Source organism: Eucalyptus grandis, chromosome 3 (assembly GCF_016545825.1).
Source record: "Eucalyptus grandis isolate ANBG69807.140 chromosome 3, ASM1654582v1, whole genome shotgun sequence".
Classification (NCBI taxonomy): Eukaryota; Viridiplantae; Streptophyta; class Magnoliopsida; order Myrtales; family Myrtaceae; genus Eucalyptus; species Eucalyptus grandis.
This window is the reverse complement of record NC_052614.1, coordinates 42989113-43012856: the sequence shown is the minus strand read 5'-3', so window position 1 is coordinate 43012856 and position 23744 is coordinate 42989113. Positions and strand designations below refer to the sequence as shown.

Below are 23744 nucleotides of genomic sequence, written 5' to 3'. Positions count from 1 at the left end.
TTGCTCTTTCTACATCTTTTGGTTTTTAGCAAGTGCCTTTCGACGCTCGTTAACCCGATCCATTTCCAAATATGCCTTGATTTCCTTAATCTAAATAGCATGCCTGTGATTTTGGTCTTAGCCACTATTCGGGAAATCATGAGAGAAGCAACTTTGCAATCTGTGCAATAGCACTTAATGTGATTTAAATGTGACTGTTTTTATACGGGACAATTGTAGAAAAATGTTATAAATATATTACGTCTGTGTGAATTCAATCATAGACCTTCAATTATACTAATTTAGTTCTAAATATTTTCAATTTTTGTCAGTTAAGTTCATCCAGTCAATTTTGATAGAGAATTACTGACATAGACACTAACCATCCTATATAGCACAGTTGGCACAGACCTAAACATTTTTAAATGATATTTTCTTATTTTTTTGAATTTTTTTATAATTTTTATGGTTTTTTTAAATTATTCTACTTTACCTTACATTTCTTTTTCTTTTTTTGATCAAGGGCTAACAACCCTTGTTGGCATTGGGTGAGGGGTTGCAGTGCTTATCTGCTCTGGCCAAGGGCCACGACATCCTCATTGGCCACTATGTGAAGGCTCGTGGGCCCTCATTGTGGCAGGTGAGGGCTAGGCAAGTGTTGAGACGTCCTCATCAGCCAATATGTGAAGGCTCGTGGGCCCTCATTGTGGCAGGTGAGGGCTAGGCAAGGGTTGAGACGTCCTCATCGGCCAAACTGAGGGTGTGTGGTCCTCGCTCTTGTGGCTAGTGAGAATTGGCTAGAGACTCTTGTGGCCCTAAGTCCCCCCCCAAAAAAAAAAAACATAATGGAAAGAAAAGAAAAAACAAACCGATATAATTCAAAATATTTTTTTTAAATATTATTAAAAGTCAAAGTAGAAACAAGAGAAAGAAAAGGGGCTCATTGAGAAAGAAGAAAGAAGGAAGGGGAAAATTGTGGCATCCGAAAATTTTGACAACCCTTGGATATGTGACGGCCGTGACTGATCGACGGAGGTATCGTTGGACTGTGTCATCGGTATCATGTACGGACATTGTTTTGTTACCACCATCGGACCGATGAGTCACGATTATAAATGGTTCGACCATGAGTGAGTTATAGCTTCGTTCCTATGTACCATTACTAGCAAGGCCGAGGTTTATTCCGAGTAATGTGCTGACAAGATATTTCCTATACTAAATTTGACCGTCTAGTTGTGTACTCTACGAACTAAATCTCCCATGTACATTGTTGCGATCCCGTGCAGCCACGTAAGTAATTATTTTTCAGCACTTGCACAAGCTGAAGTTAAGAGTCGATTTTTTGAGGAATTAATCCGTGTGTAAGGATCATGCACGTTTCTTTACATGTGTGACCATACATTCACGTAAGAATTTCTCGGAGTCCATTGACCTACCATGCACGGCCATACGGTGTCGAAGTCAGTCAATAAGAAGAAAAAGAAAGCTCGACCTATGCAGCCCCTTCTTTCCGCACGTGAAGAATCGTGCAACCGGTCAACCATTGAAGGAATTGTTGACTAAAGGCCACGTGGCTTCCCACTTGATTGCCAGCGAAGAAGAAGCCACGGAGAAGTTGTGTTGGCTCGGCAAGAGGGGGAGATCCGCATGCAGGAGGCCACGTACACCCCAGCTGTCTTCGGTTCCTGCAGCCACCGAAAGAAGCCCATGCAGTTGACTAAATTGTCAACAAAGTGAGGAACAAAAGGGCGGATTAGTCGAGAGAGTGAGGGAGAGCTTCGTACGAAACCAGTGAGAGGGAGAGAGAGAGATCAACGAGCGAATGAGGGCAGTGAGTGAACGAGAGAGTTCGCAAGCGTGCAGCCAGCGAGGGGGGGGGAGAGAAGGAGACCGCCCTCTGTCTGTACGGGTGCACTGCTGCGTCGACGCCGCTCTTCTTCGCCGCCATTGAGCCGCGCCCGAGACTCACGAGCCCTCTGTTTTGCTTGCTGATCGAGCTTAGGAGTGAGGCAAGTAGAAGTTCATTAATCTATGTGATGCATGCTGTGATTATCTGGTAAAGTGCTGGTAGATTTGAGAAAATGCTGAAATGGAAACTGCATGTTGGGTTTTTGGATAATTGAGATGAAGATTGAATGCCGATCTGTGGAGGATTAAATGGGATATTTCTGTTTAGTGTTGGATTGAGCTAGATGAATACTAGATTGAAGCTACCAGTCATTGCATGTTGCATTAGGGTCTTGCATGTCTCGAAAATTGAGTGTAAGATGGCTGTGTTGGTCGAGGAAGGTGTAGTGGTGATTGTCGAGTGAGGTATGTTGTGGTAGGTGAGCTGAAGTGTGAATATTTGCCTTGTATCGAACTGTGGAAGGTTTTTATAAGAGTAAAAACCTACTTTACCTTAGATGCTGTGGAAGAGTATTAGGTCACTGTAAAAGAAATTGGTAGAGAAAACGTGTTGGTAAGAGTATTTACCTTGAACCAGTAAGCTGTATTGTAGAAGACAGCATGACCTTTGATGATTTCACAAATTTTCTGTAATTTTATAGAAATAATTGGACTTTGAACCCTTAATTAAAGTTGTAGGACATATGCTTAGTAATAACATATCAAAATTTGGGAACAAGCGGACAAGATTTAGTTGGTGAAACGGATTTTCTTCTGTAGGTACTGAATCTAAAAGTTACTGCAGAATTTTGAAGGAAACAGCAAACTATTACTCTTTATACACAACGAATCTGACTTAGTGTCCTGCATGAAATTTCTTCCTTTAGGTCTTATGTATAACATATCAAAATTTCAAAGCTTTCAGAGTTCATTTAGGAGTTATTTCGAAATTTTCATTAAAGCTGCACATTTTGGTTTTTAAGCTGTTTTACTTCGACTTTGCTCAATTGATTTCAAAAGTGAATGCATCTTGGGTTGTTATGTGACATGATGATACTGGCATTGACATGTCATGCAATATTGAGATGTGAAGAGACTCAAGAGACATTTTGTCATTGCATTGAAAAGTGTTTTTGGAAATTAAGATGTTAACTGTTGCCGTTGGACCCTCAGGTCAACGATGCCCCGAGAGTCGGGATGCCCAGAGGTTTGAATGAGTCAATGTCTTTTGGATGCTTGGTTGTATTTTGAATACATGCCCAAAGGTTTTTCCCCGGGAGATTCGGGATACCCGGTGGTATATCGGTACGTAATTCCGGGGGATGCCCGGTGGTATGTCGATACGTAATTCCGGGGATGCCTAGTGGTATGTCGGTACATAATTCCAGAAGGCAGGAGTAACCATTTTCATGGCGAGCCCCAGCGATTCCTCATGATGCCAAGTGGGGTGCGAGATGCCCGGAGGTGTGTGCCGAATGCCCGAAGGTGTGTGCCGGAGGCTTCTGCGATGCCAGGGTTGGGTGCGAAATCCCAAAATGATGCAAACATTGGTCCTCTAGGGGAATGAAACCTTTCGAATGTTAAAAATGATGGTTCTACTAAGAGTGCATGTGGTCTGGTTATGGGACTAAACTGCATGCCAGGGAATGGGATGTGTCATAACAGTTTGACCCTATGATCGGAACTAGTGTAACTGGACATGATGCATCTAAATCTTTTGAAATTGCATTCGCCATTGCATTAAATGATTTCATGATTTTGATGTAAATTGATCCATCGACTACCTGATTTTGTCTATCCTGCAAGAGTCTAGATATTGATGGTACTGCTTGATATAGCTTGATGAATCTTTTATTGCTGAGTGATTGTACTCACCCCGTTTGGGGACTAACATCTCAGACTAGATAAGATGTCTCTGCTGTCACCACTACCAGCAAATGGACCGAATGGTTGGATATGACTGCGAGGAGGAGGACAGCAAATGAATGAACTTTTGGATGCTGACATTGATCGATGGACTTTCAGTATACAACTGTTGCAAAAGATGTCGGTCATCTTTTGAAGTATAGCTGAGTATAGAAGACTATGTCATTTTGGTGTACCGACTAAAAATGTCCATCTAGTTTTATGTAAATAAAAGTGTTCGGCTTTAACTTATAAAAGTTTTAGTTGGTGTGCATCGCTTTAATTTCAGGACGGGGAGTTGATGGATATGCTTCTGCCATATTTCTGTGCAAGGACCGATCTAAAAGATATAAACCCCCAGGAGTTATGGACCTATTATGATTCTATGGTATCAGAGCGAGATATTATCAGGACATGAGAAAGGTAAGCGCACTGTGGCGATCCCAACGGATCGGAGGCCGTTCGAGGGGTGCCACAAAAATTTTCGTGTGCGTATGATTCATATGAATCGCTAAGCTAACTTAAATATGTTTTGCAATGTTGGTAAGTGATTGAGGCCCCTAATCATCTATTCAAAGGAATTGTCAAAATTAGGGTTGGAAATTAGGTTTTAGGTCAATTATGACTTGTTACGTTGACTGGGGTGGTGTATTTTTTTTATAGAAATGATAGTTTAGGATATTGTGAAGTTATAGCATTTTACGGATCTCAATTTGAGCTTGTGATTTGCATAGAACGGAATTTTCAAGTTTAGCGTGCATTCTGGACAGAGTTTCAAATAGTAAATTTTGAGCCGAATTTCAGTCATTTCAGACAAGGTCTTGGGGTGGCTAAGTTGAGGTTCTTATAGTATGTCAAAATGGCTTTTTAAGGATTATAAGCTTGCTTGAAACGGAATTATATGGAGGAAGTTTTGGCATGATGAAATTTAACGCAGCTCGCGAACAACAATAGGTTTCCGCTAGAGGCAAGTTTTTTGTTGGCGTGTAGGTATCGTTTTATCGACAAATAGGCATAGTATAGTTGAGCCATTCATTAGAATATCGTGTTACTTAGTCGTTTGATATTGTTTTTTTTTTTTTTTTTGTTATTTGTTAGGAATTTGAGTGTGTTGACTCGAGTGATCGCTGTGGTTGACTTTCGGCTTTCTCAGGTGAGTGATACTATTACTTCTATGAGTTTGAAAACTCATGTCTTGAAAATTATGGAGATATGATGTATCATAAGTAATTGAAAGCATGGTTTGTTGCATAGAATCTGGATCGAGCATTTACTACGATTTGGTACTTGTGAATGATTTGCCAAATGTTTTTGGAAAGTTATTGCGAAAGGTTATATGTATATATATATATGTTGATTTGTGAACTTGGTTTGTGAAATGTGTTGTGAAAATGTATATGAAATTTATTTCAGTTTAAGAAACTAGTTTTGAAATGACATGAGAAATGCTTTACAAAAAGTAATTGTGGTGAATGAGCCGAGTTGCAGAAAAACTATGTATTTTGATTTGTGAAATCGATTTATGATATATATTTTGATTTGACTTTGTGAATTGTGGAGGTTGTTGTGGATTGGGATTGAAGAGGAGAAACATGAAGGAAATGTTAAAATGTAGCAAGTGTGGATGAATCGGCTTAATCGGCTAGGGTGAAAAAAAATTGTTTGAAAGTGATGTGGGTGAGTTTTTCTTTTAATAAAATTGAACAAAAATAAAGAAATAAAGGGATAATGTAGTTAATTTAATGTGATAGCGGGTGTCAAGAGCCAATAATAAAGGGTGAAAAAGACAAGTAATAATATTTAATCAAGAATGCGTCCCGCAATGATTAATGTAGTCAATTATAGGAAGTGTCGGGAGCCAATAAGGGGTGGAAATAGGGTGGACCTAATTTAATAGCTAAATTGATCTATGTGTTCATCTCTTAGAATGAGAAATTAAAGCAAGCTTTCCTTCAATGCGAGATGATGCGTAGATGACTAGATCATAAGTTGGCCTAGTCCTTGGTAGTATATATATAAATATTAAACCATGTTTTTCTCCGATTATATAACTATTAAAAAAGTAGATAATGGTGCCAAACAATCTCTACAAGGTATGAGAGCATTAGATTCTGACTTCAAATCTTTCCCGGTCCTTAAAGATATAAACACTCGCCTTGATCTGACACCTTAAAATTTCAGAAGAGGTGGCCATGGTCCTCTAAAATCTTTACGGTCCTTTGTACTAATCTTCATTAATTTAGTGGGAATCAGATACTCAACTACAAGGTTGCCAACTTGCCCTAAAGAGTGCAGGGGCCTTAGACTGCAGCTGTGTATGTATTCTCAACACAGCTGCTGACTCCATATTGAAGAACTGCGAATCCCATTCCGATGGATTGCCCACTTCGAATCCGGCTCTTAAAGAGATTAATTCGTATCATAAGAATGGAATGGCATGACCATGAAGCGAGCTCTTTCCTTTACAGCGATCCATTCTCTCCTGATGAGTCGGTCGAGAGCCAAAAGACTGCAACCGACTATGTCATTCGCCTACAGCTTCCACAACTGAGGAAGGACGAATTGAAGGTTGAGATCATTGATGGCGAGTCGCTTTGTATCTCATGCAACCAGAGCGAAGTGGCAAACAATAAGATCCAGATGGTCCTTCCTAAGAATGTTAGGGCAAGCGACTCTACTGCTGTCATGAGAGGAGATGCGCTCACTATCACAGCGCCCAAGCAACAATGGTTACAACTCTGGACCAGAAAGCGTAGCGGCAGGATGTCTGTCACGATCTCCAGTTGATTTATTCGAAGTTTCTATTGCCCTGCTTAAGCCTCATATTTTGTTGCTTCGTGATCGCCTTAACAAGGCTGGACTTGCGTGGCGTAGACTACTTTATTTTCGCTCACCTTCTTCTTCTTCTTCTTTTTTTCAGGCCATAAAGGTCCTTTAGAGCTTTTAAAGCCTCATTTGCCGTAAGCTCTTCTTGTGTTCTGTTTGCTTGCAAGATTATCAGTAGACTCACATCTAGACTTGCCATTATAAGAAAGACTCGCTTTACTAAGTCAACTGTACCGTCCGCACTGAAAAATATTACAGATCTCATAGACCAGTTGTCGATGAGAGCAGAAACTTTCATGTGCGAACTTACATGTACGTGTTAGTGTAGCTGCAATTCACAACCCGACTCCACATCAAGTATAGGAAATGACACGGCCATCCTACTACTCGAAGGCGAATTTGTAGGACGTTAGTTTCTACGGGAACAGAAACTGTGCGTCGCTGATGTCTTAGTCCAATGGAGGCTTTTAGCCACTTGTTTATTTTCCCAGCCGTGCTGATAAACACTTATGTCAATCAAATATGCGCTTCTTCTGCAGATAGAATTCTGCAGACAGAGTCCTCTGGGAATGAAACAACAGATCCGTTCAACACTTATTCAGTTCACTCTCCACTGCAAGCAAATTAAGAACCTGTCATACAGGAAAGGACGCGATCTCATGTATTTCACATTACTCCATCGGTACCATCGAACCCACAACATAAGCTCATTTATTTCAATTCCTTCTCACGTAGTTATTTTCACGTGCTTTAAGTTCAGAAACATGAAGAAGCGCTAGAAATTCAAACAAGAAGAGAGCCCCTCATTACAGTTACAGCTTTCCTGCGCAATGACACTCTCTGGTTCTGCTCGTCCAAGTGCACCTTCACTACTCCACCTCTGGGCGATGCCTGCAAGACGTGAAAATGATGAGGCCATCGAACATCATTCATTTACATACCATTTGAGAGACAAGAGAACCAAAACACATGGGCATCCACCCAGACCGGTTCGGTGCCCGGTTCCAATTTATGGGAACCAATGGGTACCGGTCCGGTTCCCAGTTCTGTGGGCGGATCCGCCCACCCGTCCACTAAAACTGGACCGGTTATATTATAATAATATATTAATTTTTAATATTTAAAAAAATGATCAGGTCGCAGTTGAGGAATTATGAAATAGTCGCCCTTTGCTGTCTTCTTGATTTCAACAATGGAAGTGCCATTGAGAACTTTGGAGACACATGAAATCCGCTCGGCATCATCTTCAGCGATCGGGACTACAGGAAAATCCAATTCAATCCATATCCCGGGCACATCACCACCTTTATCTTCAAAATGTGGGATGACTTCGTTTCGGGAACCCTTTTGGCAGTCAGAATTCCGGATAATGTCATAAACTCGATGGTGTCAGAATCTACCATCCCAGATGTGAAGAGAGTGTGCGCAGCAGCTAGCGTCGCATGACCGCAGAGGTCAACCTGAAAGGTCTCCCTGTCTTTCATACCTCATTCTAAGCGTCATCTAAGAGTTCTGTTTATTTCTTGACAAGTCAAAAGTAACCAGCGCATCTAACAAAGGTTACGAAGCACTGACACTTTCAAGAAGTCTTTGTATTCTGTCGGACACGACACATGTCAAACACTTTTCTACACTCGATTAATATGTGTTGAAAAATACGATATATGATCAACTTTTCCAGCATTCTTCGATACTCGAGTTCGAAATTCTGATGTGTGAGTTCGGAACTCCGACACGTAATTCCAATAGCTGATCAACTCTTCTGACACTCTCTAGCACTTGATTTCGGAATTTTGACATGCAAGTTTAGAATTCTAACATGCACTGGGTCAATTTTTAAAATTTTTAATAAAAGAAAGGTCAAAATATAAATATGTAAAAAATAATAAAAATAATAAAAATAATAAAGGGGAAAGAAGAAAAACCTCTCTTCTCTTATTTTCCAACTTCACTCTCCAAGTTTGTTTTTTCTTTTCTCTTCCGACATACTCTGACACGCGAGTCTAAACTGTGGATTGTTTACTTTTTTCATACAAGTTTTATAGATTATTAGAACGGAGTTAAATTTGTCAAATTAAAACAATGAATGATATTAACAAATAATGGATTAATATTTTTAGTTTAATATCAATCTAAGCTCTATTATTATTATTAGTATTATTATTATTATTATTATTATTATTATTATTATTATTATTATTATTATTATTATTATTATTATTATTATTATTATTATTATTATTTATTTGTGAGTTTGAATTAAATTAATTTGATTAAAATAATCATAAAAATGATAATTTATTGTGTTTATATAAAAATACACATTTAATATATAATGTATCTCAACGTGTTGAAATTCTCTATTTTTTTAAAAATGATGTGTTGGCATATCATGTTGTGTTGTTCCATGTCGCGTATTGGTGTCAGTGTTACTTATACATAATATGCAATGTCATGATGGTCCCACGTTTAGGGGTGTGCAAAAGAACCGGGGCTCACGCCGAATCACTTGGAATCGGACCCGGAATCGCCCGGAACCGGTGGTTCTTAAGGGAACCGGTCCAGTTCCTAGTTCCAAATTTATGGGAACCGGTCCAGTTCTTAGTTCCAAATTTATGGGAATCGGTGGGTACCGATCTAGTCCCAGTTCCATGGGCGGATTCGCCTGCCCGCCCACCCAGACCGGACCGATTATGGACCATTCTCTTTTAATTCCCTCAAGCAGCATATCACTAGGCCATCCTCCACACCTTTTTTCATTTTCCCCCCTAGCATAGTTGTTTATTCTCTCTGATACTTCTATCAAAAATATTATCCCGTGGAGCCGACAACGCAATCTTTCTTAATTAGCAAAAAGAAACTGCACATCTTTCTCTAAAGCCCTCTGGTATTTGAAGCATTCTCTCGCTTTCTCTCATGCAAATCACTAAATCACTCGCTCTTTTCTAGCTCAACTCTGCAGACATACACGCGCACACGCACGCGTGCGCACATAGAGGTTACAAAATGAAAACAAAGCTTCTTGTGTGGTTGTTTTTCATAGTGTTTGCTCAAACCATTTTGATCTTGGCTGTTGAATGCTTCTCCGAGCCATCCAACACTACCGAAAACACACAAGGACCAAAAGTTCCAGGTAGTGTATCTTTCCTCTTCATTCTTCGTTGCCACTCATTAGTGTCCTATAAATTGTTAGAAGCTACCTTTACTTCAATCGAAAATGCAGCAGCAAGTTATGCAAGTTTGAACAAGACTAGTAAATCTTCGGAAAATGCTGATTGAAGGTTGGTGAATTCTGTTATGAGAAAAGGTTCAAATGGGAAGGGATCTGTTGGTGGTTGGGACGGAAGGGGCGTGAGGGTTGCAACCGCCGCCGCCACCGCCGTGGCGCTAATACTTGAGGAGAATAAAGCTACCATGGTTGGGAGAGCCAAAATAAATAGATATGGGAAGGTCTGGTCCGGTTCCCGGGTGGATCCATGCAACTAGCGGGCGGTTCCTGGTTCCAATTTTTCGGAACCGGTTCTTAGCAAGCGATTCCTGGTTCTAGATCGGGAACCGTCCACCCGGACCATGCACACCCCTACCCACGTCCATTATTAAATGTTTTACCTGAGTTATAACTATTCAATTCACTCGTAATTGTATTAGCCGGAATTAGTTCTCACTAATGTGCTGGAAATTTGGAGATTTCTATATGAGATAGTAAATGTTTGAAGCACAAAACAAATAAAAATTCGCTCATGACATGCCTCGAATTGATGAATTGAGAACTTGTGGAAAAGAATGCGACCTTTTAGCAATAGACTACCCTATTGATGGTATCTACGAGTAGTGATGTTATTGACACGTGTTTTTTACACATGTTTAGAAGTTATGGAAAAAGTGTTTGTTCTTTTTCAATAAGACTAATCATATGAAAAAGAAATGTCATATCGTACTCAATTAAAGTGCTCTAAAATCCCTTTAGATTCGTCCTTCAATAGGTGGAAAATATATATTGCGTTACTTTCAAACGAATTTTTTGTCTAGTTACTTGTCTATATGTTTTCCCATGACATCAACCCTTGCTATTGTACTTTGGGATCGAGTGTTGTGGACCAGCTATAGTTTAGCCATCGAGCGATCCTGTAACCCTTGTTCCTGTTCCTTTCTCGGCACCTGAACAACGGTGTTGTTTGGAAACTGTCAATTATGGTTTGCCGCTTAATGTTTGTCCTAGCCGCGACTGTTATAAATGATGGATCAGGAGCTTTCTTAGAAGTCTCTGACATAATTCGAGTGGCCTAATGCAAGGTCAACAGGAAACTGATACAAGTAACCGGTTCTTCGCGTAGGATCACGTGATCATCTTTCCTGTGGCTGAGAGTTGGTTAGAGCTTACAGAAGCCGACGTGCGAGTTCCTAAATGGGAATGAGATTCGACCCCTTCAAATGGTCAACCAGGATCATAAGCAACTCGACCATCTCGTCGTTCTTCGACATGGGACTCCTCAACTCGAGTCTTGACCTGTGCACATTCTCCGAGAAACTCGACCAACAACAAGGGATATTATCAACCGTATGAGCAGCAATACAGAGATAGCACATAAACGAGACAAAGTGATTGATGCACTGTCCCTCAAATACATAAAAGCAAGAGCGAGATAAATGGTTGTTCGGTCGTCTCTTTGATTATGCTACATAGGCTACAGCTCCAAGCATACTGAGAATCTCAGCTATGGTCTGCAGCATTAAACAACTGACAATCTCGAATTCATGCCATCAGAATACTTATTCCATCTCGCCCTGTGCCTTGTTTACAAGACGAATCTTGCTTGCTCGAAGTATTTTTAAACAAGAATAGAACCCGTCATTACAGTTACAGCTTTCCCACGCAGCGTGACTCTCTGGTTTTGCTCGTCCAGGCACACGTTCACGACTCCTCCTCTAGGCGATGCCTACTCAACACATGCACAAAGCTGATTAAGGAAACGCGTGAAATTCTATTGAAATGGACTAATAAGAAGTTGAGCAACCACAGATGCACTGCTCACAAATAAGCGCCTGGGCGTGGGGATGAAGAGAGGGAGAGAGAGAGAGAGAGAGAGAGAGAGAGAGAGAGAGAGAGAGAGAGATTACAGCATAAACAACGAATTCATTTTTTCTCAGCTTTTTGCTCCAATAAGGCGCCAGAAAACAGTTTGCACTCCCGCACACGTGATCCTGGAAAATTCATTTGTCAGTTAGCATTTTGCATCATGGGCGTGTATCGACAATGAGATAGCCTTGGCACTTTGATCCGGATAGCTATCTCAGTCTTGTCAATACATGAACGAATCATCGACAAAACAATAAGTGAACAAGAACTAGGAAACTGGTAATTCCTTCTTGCACGTCACTTGACAGCCGATTAATTAGATACATCAATCCTCGTTCACCCCTAGTTTTGGACTGAAGAACCGATTGACATAATCAAATCCAGAGTCTGGTTGAGCAAGTCCTGTTATGACAATGCCCCTCCTGCACAACTTCATATCTTATCGAATTGAGGCTGCAAGTCTTCAACTGCTTTTCCTTATCATATCACAAACGATGGCTGATGTCTACATTAATGATTCTCAGTTAAAATTGGCAAAATGAACTCAATTGATAAAATGTGAACAGATTTAGAATTAAATTGGCACGATTGAAACATATATTATTGAATTAATATAATTGCAATAAGTTTATGAATTTTTTGATATTTTTTCCCAATATGATAATGTGTATTTAGAGGACATGCAATGGTAGGTGCGGACTTAGATTGAACATACTAGAGGCGATGCGGCAATGCCCTCCACGCATTTTTCAAAAGATTTAAGACAATTCACGGTTTTTGCTCACTTCTATATAATTTTAGCCTAAAAATAGATTTTTCCCCATTTAAGCTCTAAATGATCTACAACTCACTTTATGTAACAACAAGCCCAATAAAAGCCCAAACAACCCCTGTCTCTTAAAAGCCAAGCCCAACTCTCTTTCTCTCTTCTCATTTGAGTTTGTGCAATGAAGCACAAGAGGAGAAGAAGTCGAAGCAAAAACAAAGGAAAGAAAAGGAGCTCACCGAGAAAGAAGAAAAAGGAGAAAGAAGAAAGAAGAAAGAAGGAAGGTGAAAATTTTCTTGTGTGCTTATGATCCATATGACTCGCTAAGCCGACTTATATCCATTTTGCAATGTTGGTAAGTGATCGAGGCCCCTAACCGTCTATTTGAAGGAATTGTCAAAATTAGGGCTGGAAATTCGGTTTTAGGTCGATTATGACTTGCTGCGTTTGATTAGGGAGTTTTCAGGCAGTGTATTTTTATAGAACCGATAGTTTAGGATATTGTGAAGCTATAGTATTTTACGGATCTCAATTTAAGCTTATGATTTGCCTGGAACGGAATTTTCAAGTTTGGCGTGCATTTTTGATAATGTTACGAATAGTAACTTTTGAGCCGAATTTCAGTCATTTTTGGCAAGAGCTTGGGGCAGCTAAGTTGGGGTTCTTATAGTATGTCTAAATGGCTTTCTAAGGACTATAAGTCAGTTTGAAACAAAATTCTATGGAGGAAGTTACGGTGTGATGAAATTTAACGCGGCTCATGGACAACAATAGGGTTCTGCTAGAGGCAAGCTTTTCGTTGGCATGTAGGTATCGTTTTATCGAAAAATATGTGTAGTATAGTTGAGTCGTTCATTAGAATATTGTGTTACTTGGTCATTTGATATTGTTTTTCGGTTATTTGTTAGGAATTCGAGTATGTCAACTCGAGTGATCATTGTGGTTGATTTTCGACTTTCCCAATTGAGTGATACTATTTCTTCTATGAGTTTGAAAACTCATGTCTTGAAAGTTATGGAGATTTGATGTATCATAAATAATTGAAAGTATGTTTTATTGCATAGAATTTGGATTGAACATTTACTAAGATTTGATATTTGTGAATGATTTGCAAAATGTTTTTGGAAAGTTGTTGCGAAAGATTATATGTATATATGTTGATTTGTGAACTTGGTTTATGAAATGTGTTGTGAAAATATATATAGAATTTATTTCGGTTTAAGAAACAAGTTTTAAAATGACTTGAGAAATGTTTTATGAAAAGCATTTATGGTGAATGAGCCAGGTTGCAGAAAGATTATGTGTTTTGATTTGTGAAATTGATTTATGATATATACTTTGGTTTGGCTTTGTGAATTGTGGAGGCTGTCATGGATTGGGATTGATGCTTAGGATTGCTATGAGCCTGGCAAGAGGCTTGTGGGTATGCGTGTACTACTCTAGGATATTTTTGTGGGCCACGCCATCAACTAAAAATAGGTGTAGACCTAACCTGTCACGCCCCAATCTTCCGAGCACATGCCCATCTCTCGGTGGTCGATTAAATTATGATGTTCCAGGATGCGTTGCCCACCCATTCATTTTAATGCACATGTGGAAGCGAATAATTAAATCCCAAAACAACACGAAGATGGGATAGAAAAAGTAGAGCCACGTTTTGGAAAACCACATCACACCTTTATACATATCATACTAAGTCATATACAATACTAGCCGATATAAACATTGCCGAAAAGGGTAGAGGGGCTACAGATTCTCTAAGCATTCGAACTCTCAACCGAATACTTCGAGGTCTTTGGCTTCAGAAAACTCAAGTCTATCACTGAGCCACTAGGAGGGTTAGTCATACCCTTGCCAAAAGCGATCTCCAGCACCAACCTAGGAATCTCAAACTCTAGAAGGGGGCCTTCTCTAGGTCCATCTCACCCGTAATGATACCACGATCTGAATTGATGGGGTACCTTTTAGAATAGACCCGCACTAACCCAGACAATGGATCTCATGAGTTCGTAGACCCAGGCTCCTTGGCTCTCAGGAAGGGGAATTTGAGAGATCTGCTTGGTGACCTTCTTCGGCTAGCCAAAACGCTTAGGAGGTACAGCCATCTAAAGACCTGTAAATGTTCGCCCACGACGGGGTGAGACAACATCTCAGCAAGTCTACTCCCTAAACTTCGACTAGGAAGGAAATACGCCTAAAGGCTACTTATGCACACAAGAGATAGGTGACTCACCTGAGCCTCAGTTCCTTCTTGCAAGTCAATAAAGTTCATAAACCTCAACCAATCAATCATTCAATACCAACGATTGTCCAATCCAACAATCGTTCAATCCAAGCAATACTATCTATCAATTCAATACTATCTATCCGGTACCATCAACATCGACCATGCTCACAGAAGTTGAAGATGATAGATAGTAGCTTATACAAGATGATATAGATAGATAGTAGCTCCCACAAGCTAATATACGGATTGTTGCTTTCACAAGCTAATAAGCGATCATTGCTCACACAAGCTAATAAAGTATACTGCTCTCACAAGTTGAAATCACAATGCTCACACAAGATGAACTACAATAAACCAATTCCGGCCAAGAACTTTGTGCCTTTACACCAATTCCTCAATTAAATAACACACTTGGCCTAATTTCATCATGTTAAAATATACACGCTGAAAATAATCGTGTGTAAGTACACGGTTGGCTTGAGCCAAAACACAATATCTTTTTTTTTTTTTATAGAAAATCCCACTATTTAATATAGTGCATAAATACATTTTTGGTGTTGTAAACCAACGCTCGGTATTTTCTAATTAAATACCAAAATTACTTAATTTTATAATAAATACCCAAAATTATAATTCTCACTCAATTTGCACAAATCAACACTCAATTAAATAAACCACTCATACCATTGCAATGAGCACAAAATTTTGGTCTTCGGCTCCGGTATAATTTCCAAAAAAAAAATAATTAATTAATTAATTACCAAAATTAATTAAATAAATACAATTAAATGACATAAATGCAAAATTAGGCTGAAAATACCTAATTAAATACCAAAACGGGCTCGGAAAATTTTCGAACCAATCTAGATAAATACTACAACTTATCTGGTCTCTAATTACGCTACTCTAACCACCTAATATGCATAAACGAATAATTAAATTGCTAATTAGTTCTAACTAACCACCTAAATCATACTTAGCCTAAATTAATCAACCCTTAAGCATAATTAACTCCTTAAGTGGAGATTAGTGAGTAAACTCACTGGTTTTGAAATCCGATGAGTTCATAGCGACGGCAAGGCGGAGACGAGCGACAAACTCCAAAGCGGCGATGCACTACAAGGTCTGGAAGTGGTCCAAAGCGAGCCAAACAGTATACGGTTGGGCTAAGGGGGTTCGTTTCTGTTCCTTGGGCCAAGAGGGCCAAACGAAGGCCGGTTGGTGCGAAAATAGTGAGAGGCGAGTGGACAGGCTACAGCAGGTGATGATGGCGCTCGACGGTGACTATGGTGACTATGATGGTGACGCACGGTGGCCTGGCGAGCTACGAGATGGCTGGATAGTGCTGGATGATGGTGAGCAGGGCGTGGATGCGAGCAGGGCCTCGCGGGCTTGGGCGCATGAGCGAGTAGCTTCGGCGGCTAGCGGTGGTGATCCGGTAGGGCTGGCGACAAGGGAAGGGCTAGCCGATTTCTTCTACACTTTCTAAGCTTCTAAGGGTCTGAAAATGGGGAAAGCAGGGATGAGGGAGGAAGAAAGGGGATAGCCAAGCTTGGAGGGTCCCTCAAGTCTCACTTCTATCCCTTTATCCCCCTTTAAGAGGTCCCACCAACATGGGCTGGCTTCCTCAGCCATTTGCAGCTGCCAAGGCTTCCTTGGCAAGCTTCCTAAGGGTACAAAAGTTGCACACCATGGGGGGCTACGAATTTGTGCATTGTCCACTCAATTGGATTCAATTCCCTACCAATTCTCCTTCAAATTAATTCAATTCGAAGTCCATAAATCCCACCAAGTTGTCCATGATCAAATTGACATTTTTCCTCGCCAAGAAAACCAACTTGCATTTCAAAAACACGATAAAAAAACAATCCCTTGAATTTTCTAGACAAAAACGGCCTCATTTTGAATTTCTGCCAAAAATCTTGGGTTATAGAAAAATCTTTGGAGGATGAATCGATGATCCTAAAATAAATCGTTATATGACAGAAATTTCAATTTTTGAAATCGGATTCAAATTCGTGGTTAATTTCAATTTGCCACGATTTTAGTGTGACCTAACTTATCAGGTAGCTTTTAGAAATTTTTAGTACAATTGACTCGTGGTTGATTATTTTCAAGCTATAACGTACATCTTCGACACATTGGTGACTCTCGGTTGTCGTGAAAATCTCGAGGTTTCAAATGCAAACATAGGATACCAAAACGACAGAAAAAATCAGTCTATTACCAATTGACGAGAATTTTGCAATTTTGTGAAATTACCGATTGATGAGAATTTTGCAATTTGGTAGAATCACCCACACTTAGTCACATATCTAAGTCAAATTGACCTATTTCTAATCTCTGATCGATTTTTAACTGTGTTGTAATGATCTCTACGAATGAGCACGGTTGAACAGTCGGTTCCTAATCAAATTCTCAAGTCTATTGCATTAAAATTCCTTAATGGCTTCACCCGATAATCTAGTTATCTATTGAGTGATCAACTCAGGAAATATAACTATAGGCGCGTCGATGAAAGGCCTGATTCATTTAATTGAAAACAAAACTGGAATTTCAGGATGTCACATAACCAAGGGGGGAATATTAGTCGTCTTGTCACGGGCGTTATGAGTGACCATGGTTTGATATTGAACAAAAAATTGGTTGATGTATAGACCGTCCACATGTAGTTTCATATAAGATGGACCAATGTGATAGACCATTGATGTGTAACATGAGATTAACCAATGGAATGGACCATTGACGTGTGTTTTTATGAGATTGGTCAATGGAATAGACTATTGACGTGTATTTTTATGAGATCGACCAATGGGTTGGATCATTGGTGTATGTTTGTTATTATCTTGAATATTTTTGCTTTGAACATATTATATTAAAGTAAGAAATATTACATTATTTTCGTCTTGAAGGTTTGTTAAATTATGGTTTTAGTAAAAGTGTGTTATATTTGTATTTTAAATGTGCATAGTGATTGATCAATTGCTTAAAAGAAATATATTACTTACTGAGTTGTGGTAGCTCATTCTTTTTTCTTAATATGTCTTTTAGGTGCCTTAGTTAGTAATTGATAAACTAAGCCTTATTGTGAGAACTATTGGTAGCTAGATATTTGGGATATAATTTGAGACTGCGTCCTTTACAAAAGGACAGTTGTGTTACCCCTTCACCCCTATAGGATTTGAGGTGTGACACTTTAAAATTGTCCCAATAGATTAGCAAAGCTTAGTAAACAAGTCCCTTTTTTTTATCAAAAGAAAATTGTATTCATTACTCAAAAGCATATATATGAGAAAGAATACTCAAAAGCAAAGTCAAATCCAAGAAATAGGGAGGATCAATGGAAAACCAGCAAAGTTAAGCACATACTTATTCCATAAGAATTTGTCAAGCAAAATACTCGGTGGCCAATAATTGGATCTTGTGTTTTTGTTAGTGAGGAGCACACGCCAAAAATTCAAACTCTCTAGTTGAGATTTAGACTGGAGAAGATAACTCTCAAATCTAAATCCAAAGAGAAGAAAAAGTAAGAAAAAAACAATAAAATGCAAAGAAAATCAACAAAAGAGGAGGGAGGGTGAGATTAGTTCAAACGCTCCTTATGGATGAAGGTTGAAGTAGATGTTGAAGAGAAAAGAGGGAGAAAGGGAGAGAGAAAAGACTTTTTGGCTTGAAAAACAATTCTTAGATTAAGAACATGTAGTTGCAAATATATGAAAACCCACTACAACAAACAAGAGTTAAGGGGGGAATATATATATATATATATATATATATATATATATATATTATGACATCTTGGCAAGCTAAATAGAAAGACGATTATGTGAAATGAACAGATAAACGAGGTCGCATTGTTTTCATTCAGTGATGCTATGTCGTAAATAACAAAAACATGAATTATTTTTTTTTGTCGGTCCTACTTTACTCCTATTCTAACTCTCACTCTCAAACTTTTGCCTTGCCTCCTTGCAAAGCGTGGGAGTCAAAACCCACTCCTGAAATTAATTCGTCTACACCCTAACCCCCCTTGAGAAGGTGGGGATTCGAACCCCCCACCTCCCCCTTCCATGTTAAAATGGATAAGAGAAGATGAGTAGGATAGTAGCACAAATGGTCAATGAACTTTGGTTTAATGTGTAATGTCATCCCCGAACTTTTAATTTGTGCAATGTGATGTTTAAACTTTGGCTCAATTCATAACGTCGTCCTTGAACTTTTAATTATTCAACGTGATTCCTAAGCTATTGGCAAATGTTCAATATAGTCCTTAGACAATATGAACATGTTTAATGGTTTAGGAACTATATTGAATAAATTAAAATTTTAGGGACGACATTGCACATTGGACTAAAATTCAAAGATCACATTAAACAAATTGAGAGTTTAGGGATGACATTGTACATTAAGCAAAAGTTCATGGATCATTTATGTCATTTTTTTCAAGATGAGTCAAGTACGTACTTAGGTTTTTCCGTCCATGTCTAGTCCTCTCTCCCGAACCTAGTAGCCTTGTAATCTTCCAAGGTTGAACCATGCCAGTAAAGTAAGTAGATTGGGAATGACAAAGGGGAAAATAACATCACGAGTGCTATAAATTTTTTTTTCGACCACTTGAGTGCCATAACTTATATACGACACTCAATAGAGCCCTAAGCCTTTTGGGTTGGTTGTTGATCATGTGTTAAACATCCTATTTAGTTAATTGAACTCTAAGCCTTATTGGAAAAGATGTAATTTCGTCCTAATTCCCTGCTAAATTAACTCATTGAAAAATCATGTCATTTTAGTTTTTCACAAAATTAACTGTTTTTTTAATAATCAAGAATAAATCACATAGAGTTCTCTAACCATGGATCAATAAGATTCATATGCTTTATCTCTCATGTGGTTAAAATGATGATTCATTTCATAGTAATCTTTAAGAGTAGAGCTGTCCTGTCACTAAAGGTCATTGACAAAGATATTAGTACTTAATTGTATCTTTGTCAAAACATTTAGAACTCAATCGACTGAAAACAAAGCATTTAGGACTTAATTAATCAACCATCAAAACATTAGGGCTTTTATTGCACTTATTCTCACACAACCAGTGCCATTAACTAAAAGAAAAAGAGTAACTCTCCACTTGCACTATGTGTAATCAATTCCATTGAATTCCCTCGCTTGTTCTAATTATATTAGATAACTTTGAAAAATACAAATAAATTGGGCTAAGGAAACTATAGTTCCAATTTCAATTAAACTATAATGGCAAGTTTGATCTAGCTATAAATGACATAAATCGTAGTCCAATGTCATGCGTTTGTAATGCGAAATATAATTCTACAACATTCGTTTTATAATTTTCAAAAGGAGAAAAAAATAAAGAATATATTGATTTTTAGTTAGTCGGGCAAAGTTCTCTTTCTTTTATTTTTCAGAGTTGGAAAGATTTTTTTTTTTTTTTTTGGTCGTATGAAGGGGTTGAAAAATGCATGTCCGGACCATCAATCATCAATTTGTGACATCAGTTTATGCAAATCACATTATATCAAGTATTTCCAACTTTGTTGCATTCTTTCAAAGCATATATAGTAACAAAGCTTGACTTTTGATTATTGTTTAGGATATATCTACGTAATAATATAGACAAGAGGGTAATTCACACATCATCTATTCTATTTCCCTGGCTTTAAATTAAAGGTATTAGGACCCTCCCAATCAAAGAAGCTAGCGTAAAAGGGGGCAAAGCCTAGATGCAGCCGCCCACAAAGACCTAGATAATTTTCGTTGGTTTGGAGGCGCTATGTACATTGAGCATCATCAGACTCCACTTGTATGTATCATTGCATAACTTGAAGAACATGTAAATTCTCATTTTACACCTAACATATTCATGGTTTGACCAAATTGACCTGGGACCTAACTTGTTTCAAAATTTGATGGACGATATAAGAGGATGCAATCTGGGGAGAGCTTTCAGATGATACCAATTTATTGAAACGTGATGATTGCATCTCGAGAACTCATTCCACCAAATCTCGGCCATTCAGTATTGATGATATCAAGAGTTACGTAATTTTCTCAATCGATGGCGTTAGTCGAGTAGGAGCTACGAGTTTTATATATCATCAATAATCACCTCGATTGGATCTGAAACATATAAGATATCACGAGTCAAAATTGGCTATAAGAAGAAATTAGAGGCAAAAGACGGTAGGTCTCTCCACCCAGACAAAATTCTGAATCGATTTTGATCTTAAACTGGACTAAAGCCGAGCTGGCCATGCTAAGTTCACTTCACTTTCAGTCTCAAGGGGATTGATTTGAGTTTGTTTGGCACAAGAAACCGTGATATCAAAGATCCAATCTGATGACGCTGTCGGCAATTGACACGGCAATCTTTCTGTCGCCAGAGAATTGCGATAATCTTGAGCTATTAGACCACTCGGATGATTTTTAGGAGCGTTCTCATGAATCTCCAATTGAGGTCATGGTCAATCGGCGTGCATTAGTGAAAAACATTCAAGTGACAAAATTAGGTGTCTGCACCCTGAACTATTTAAATGTAATGCTGCGGCAAATGTCATGCTTTTCCAACTCTATGTGCAACAAGCAGTACTCGAACTATTTAGAGTCCAGTCGAAAAACACTTTCGATGTTAACTGAGGACAAGGTTCAAGCAAATAAAATGTTCACGACAAGAAATATCACGCGGATGGTACATGGGGTCGGCGTGTAAAGTCCACTAATTTCGGACAGAACAAAGAAACCAACTGCCGCTGCGCAAAAGTCCGTCGTCTCATTCTAACAAAGTAAGCCACTATCGTTTCAAAAAGGAAAAAAGAGAGAAAATTAGCCCTACCACTATCAATTTTCTAATGACCCGTGCGATTCCACACCCCGAAAGTCTCCCAAAATTAAACTTGAGAACTGATCAGCTGAGGAGAACCAATCAACCCCCCGCTCTTTCTTTGACTAAAAGACGGAAATTTCCCCACTGAAATACAGTCCAGATTGCCCACGTCTTTCCAATTTCACATATTTCAATTAACTTCAGCAATACCCGACTAGTTTAATACCACCTTCATTTCAATCAAGATCGCAAATTCTCTTGGTTCCAAAGCTACTTCACACAATCCTGAGATTGGCAAGCTGTCATCGGTGATTCTTTAATAGAGTAGAGGTATTCCACTCAAAACGGTATTTGCAATTTTCTTTTTTGTTTTCGGCTTTCCCTTGTTTTGAACAGGCCTGATGTCTTTAGGGTAGACTTGTTTGTCGTGCTGCCAGGTTGTGTGTCCAGGCTGCTAGATTAGACTCTAAGGATACAAATGATAACCATTATATTCCATAAGTCAATTTCTAATTAGAAATAGATTTCTATTTCCTATATGAGTTTCTGAGTAAAAACATATATTTAATAATGACACAAAATTTTTACTTCAATAACAAAAATTCGTTTGATAATGACATAAAATTTTTTCCTCCCCGACGTGTGGCGACAGTGGTGGGTGAGTGGTTGCCTAGTAGTAAAGGCAAGCAATGAGAAAAGAAAATTATTTCTTATTTTTATTCTAGAAATGTAAAAGTAGAAAAATTTTACTTTTCATTTCTATTTCAAACTCATTTATGAACAAAAATTTTGTTTCAAAAATAGAAAAATAAAATTGCGTTACTAAACGAATTTCTGTCTTGAACTTTTTATCAAAATAGAAAAATAGAAAAACAGATAAATAGAATGACTATCACGCGTATTATCTTTGATTCTGCTCTACTTTCCATCTCGTTGAGTCTGTATCGATCTGCTTATCCTAGTCTCGTACTTCTGTGTTGAAAGCATTTATATTCTGCGTAAATGGACAAACACAGATATGGGCAGAAAGAAAGATCCAATTTGGGAGTACATGATTTCCTCGGACAACGGCAAGAAATGGAGGTGCAGGCTCTGCAGCAAGGAGTACGGCGGAACCGTCACCAGGATGAAGTTTCACCTGGCCGGGATCAGGAAACAATGCATCGATATTTGTCACGGTATCAACGACGGGGAGAGGGAGAAGTTCCGGATAGCCATCGAGGCTAACCAGAGCGCCTGACATAAGCATCAGAGACAGCGAGTCGCCTGCAGAATCGACAGAAGGAAATGCGATTAATCCCAGCCTCATGCCCCAAGTCCCATCCAGACACACAAGCAAGCAAGGCATGCCGCTGTGTCTGGATTCTCGAAGATCGACCGATCGAATGGGCGCTGTTTCGCTTGGTGCAGGACCATCGGATGCAGATTTTTCCCTTCAGACGCGCAGCTACGACAATCCCATCAGCCATCAGGGCTACTCAAGAGAAGCTGAATTAGGTGCCAGCAGTTTGATTATTGCTTTTAATAAATGTATATTCTATTTCCCTCGCTTTAAATTAAAGTTATCGGACCATCGTCAATCAAAGAAGGTTGGCGTAAAATGAAAAAAGCCTGGACGTAGCGGCCCACAAACACCTAGATAATTTTTGTTGGTTTGGAGGCGCTACATACATTAAGCATCATCAGACCCCCAATTGTATGGATAATTGCTAAATTGAAGATCATGTATATTCTTATTTTACACCTAATCTGTTCATGGTTTGACCAAATTGGCTTGCGATCTAACTTGTTGCAAAATTTGATGGATGATATAAGAGGATACAATTTGGAGAGAGCTTTAGATGCTACAATCGTGCTGTCAAATCTCGGCCATTCAATCTTGATAATAGCAAGGGTTATATAATTTTCTCAATCAGATGACTTTAGTTGAGATTAGGAGTTACGAGTTTTTCATATAATTGAGAATCACATCGATTGGATGTGAAACATACGAGACGTCACAAGATGAAAGAGGGTTGGTCTCTACCCATACGAACTTCTGAATTGATTTTTATCTTAAACTGGACTAAGGATGAGTCGGCCATGCTAAGTTCGCTTTCTGTTTGACAGGGATTGATTGTAGTTCGTTTGGCAATAGAAACCTTGACGTCAAAAATCCAATCTAACAATGTTTTGGGTGACTGACGGCAAGCTTTCCATCGCTGGGAGAATCGCTATAATCTCAAGCTATTAGATACCT

At 38.9% G+C, this 23744-nt stretch overlaps 1 protein-coding gene across 1 annotated transcript; it reads left to right on the top strand.

The window, feature by feature from the left end:
- The first annotated feature begins 6198 nt into the window (after positions 1-6198).
- Positions 6199-6558, top strand: LOC120291863 (17.6 kDa class I heat shock protein 3-like). Its single transcript, XM_039309620.1, has one exon. The coding sequence runs from the start codon at positions 6199-6201 to the stop codon at positions 6556-6558; it is 360 nt and encodes a 119-aa protein (XP_039165554.1).
- Positions 6559-23744: the final 17186 nt, after the last annotated feature.

Coding starts and splice junctions, on each gene's coding strand:
- LOC120291863 (XM_039309620.1), top strand. CDS start 6,199: ATGGAATGGCATGACCATGAAGCGAGCTCTTTCCTTTACAGCGATCCA.